Genomic DNA, 2,014 nt, shown 5'->3' on the forward strand with positions numbered 1-2,014 from the left:
TAGAATCATCATATTATCTTTTATCTTATGGAAGAGAAAAAAAACATGAAAATATTAATGGTGATATAATTAACCTTATTAGCAATAACATTTTCTCCCGAAAAACGATATATCTGCGAGAAAATTAGCCCAAGTCGAAATTGCTGATTCACGTATGAGAAGGATTTCAACCTCACATCCAGAAATTCATGGAGCCAAAAAAATATAAGCCGTTGTTGTTATTATTATTATTATTTTCTTTTATTTCATTTCAGATGAATATAATAATAATATATTGTAATAGGTATATACAATAACGGAAACACAAAAATAAAAGGGTTTTGGCAAAGGATGTTGAATTAAATGCATTAATAAAGGTCTGACACAAAAAAAAAATGCATTAATAAAGGTACATGAACAATTTGGAAACTTAATTAATTCAAACGACTTATTTGATTTTTTTTGGTAATAAAATCTGTAAAAATCTTAATATAATGATACTCATCCGATAAATGCGCTATTCTTTCCCGAAATTTAATTTTAGGAATTTTTTTTTCTTTTTTTTTTTCAACCCAACAAATAATATATTGTTTAATATTTGAATTTATTCAGTTATTTTTTTTTCCCAACCTTTACGCCTTAAACCAGCTCAAAACTTCATTAGTCTCTCTATCGTCTCTCTGTCTTCTCTTTCCGCAAGAAAAAATGCAAATTGTACTGAGTATGGAGTTCAACTCTGGAGAAGAGAAAAACCACATATGCAGCTACTGTGGCAAAAGATTCAGCTCCGGCAAGGCTTTGGGAGGACACAAGAGATTTCATATCCAACAAAAACGTCAAGCTGCCGCCGAGGCCGTGGCCAAAGCTTGTACCGATCAAGACAGTGGTGGTAATAACAACAACAACAATGGAAGTAGTAGGTTCTATTGTCCAGTGTGTCCCAAGCACTTTCCCTCATTGAAATCTGTATCTGGTCATATGAGAACTCATGGTGATAGGGTTTGGCGAGGGATTAACCCACCAGCACCAGCTGATAATAATCTTCATAACAAACCCACTACAACAACAACAACAACTGTTGATTTGCTGCAAAGTTTACCATCGAATTGGTCCAACATTGGCGGTAAGAGAGGTAGGAAATTTAATCCAGATACTACTAGTCCTAGTATTGCTGCAGCCATTCAACTAATCAAACTTTCTCAATCGAAAGATAGAGTTTTTACGAAACAAATTGGTGATGGGTATGAGGTAATAAAAGCAAATTCTTCTTCTAGTACTGATTATTATAATTCTGATCATCATCATTATCATCAAGAAAAATACCCTAGGGTTAGGGTTATTAATGATGATGATGAAGATGATGATTTTATTAGTTTGAAAAGAAAGGTTATGATGATTAAGAAGAACAATGGAAGCGTTAATAGTAGTAGTAACAGTACCGAAACTACTACCGATCATAAAGATGATGAGAAAAACGTTTCTAATAAGAAGCTGAAGATTAGATTTGGTACTTCTTCGAATTCTACTAAATGTTACAAATGTAACAGTTGTGATAAATCTTTTACTACATTTCAAGCCTTGGGAGGACATAGCTCAACTCATAATAAAGATAATAATCACAAGAAGAATTGTACTACAAAGAAGATGGATTCCAAATTATTAAGGCCCAATAAGTACTTTTATGGTGATCAAGGTAGTGGTCATGGTGATGTGCTTCAGATTATGATGGGGTCTTCAATATCATCATCTTCTCAATTGATAGCAATGGATCATGGTGGAAATTGTAGTAGCACAGCTGCTGAACGACGTCGTACGCTTGATATAGATCTCAATGAATTGCCTGTTATGAGCGTAACTGATGTCTAAGAAAAATGGTTAGATTTGTTCTAATTTTTCTTTTATGTTAATTAAGAATTTTTTTTCTGTTCAGTTAGATATTTTGTTTTTTTGGGTGTAAAAAAAAGTTTATTTTTAAGAACAATCTAGATCAGTTAGCTATCATTTTGCAATTTGTTTCTCTAAAAGTTCTTTTATG

The 2,014-nt window shown here is 32.4% G+C and overlaps 1 protein-coding gene across 1 annotated transcript; it reads left to right on the plus strand.

Annotated features, from left to right (window-relative positions):
- Positions 1 to 702: 702 nt before the first annotated feature.
- LOC133034134 (uncharacterized) lies at positions 703 to 1,845 on the plus strand. Its single transcript, XM_061109160.1, has one exon. The coding sequence runs from the start codon at positions 703 to 705 to the stop codon at positions 1,843 to 1,845; it is 1,143 nt and encodes a 380-aa protein (XP_060965143.1).
- The last annotated feature ends 169 nt before the right edge of the window (positions 1,846 to 2,014 follow it).

Source organism: Cannabis sativa, chromosome 2 (genome assembly GCF_029168945.1).
Source record: "Cannabis sativa cultivar Pink pepper isolate KNU-18-1 chromosome 2, ASM2916894v1, whole genome shotgun sequence".
Lineage (NCBI taxonomy): Eukaryota > Viridiplantae > Streptophyta > Magnoliopsida > Rosales > Cannabaceae > Cannabis > Cannabis sativa.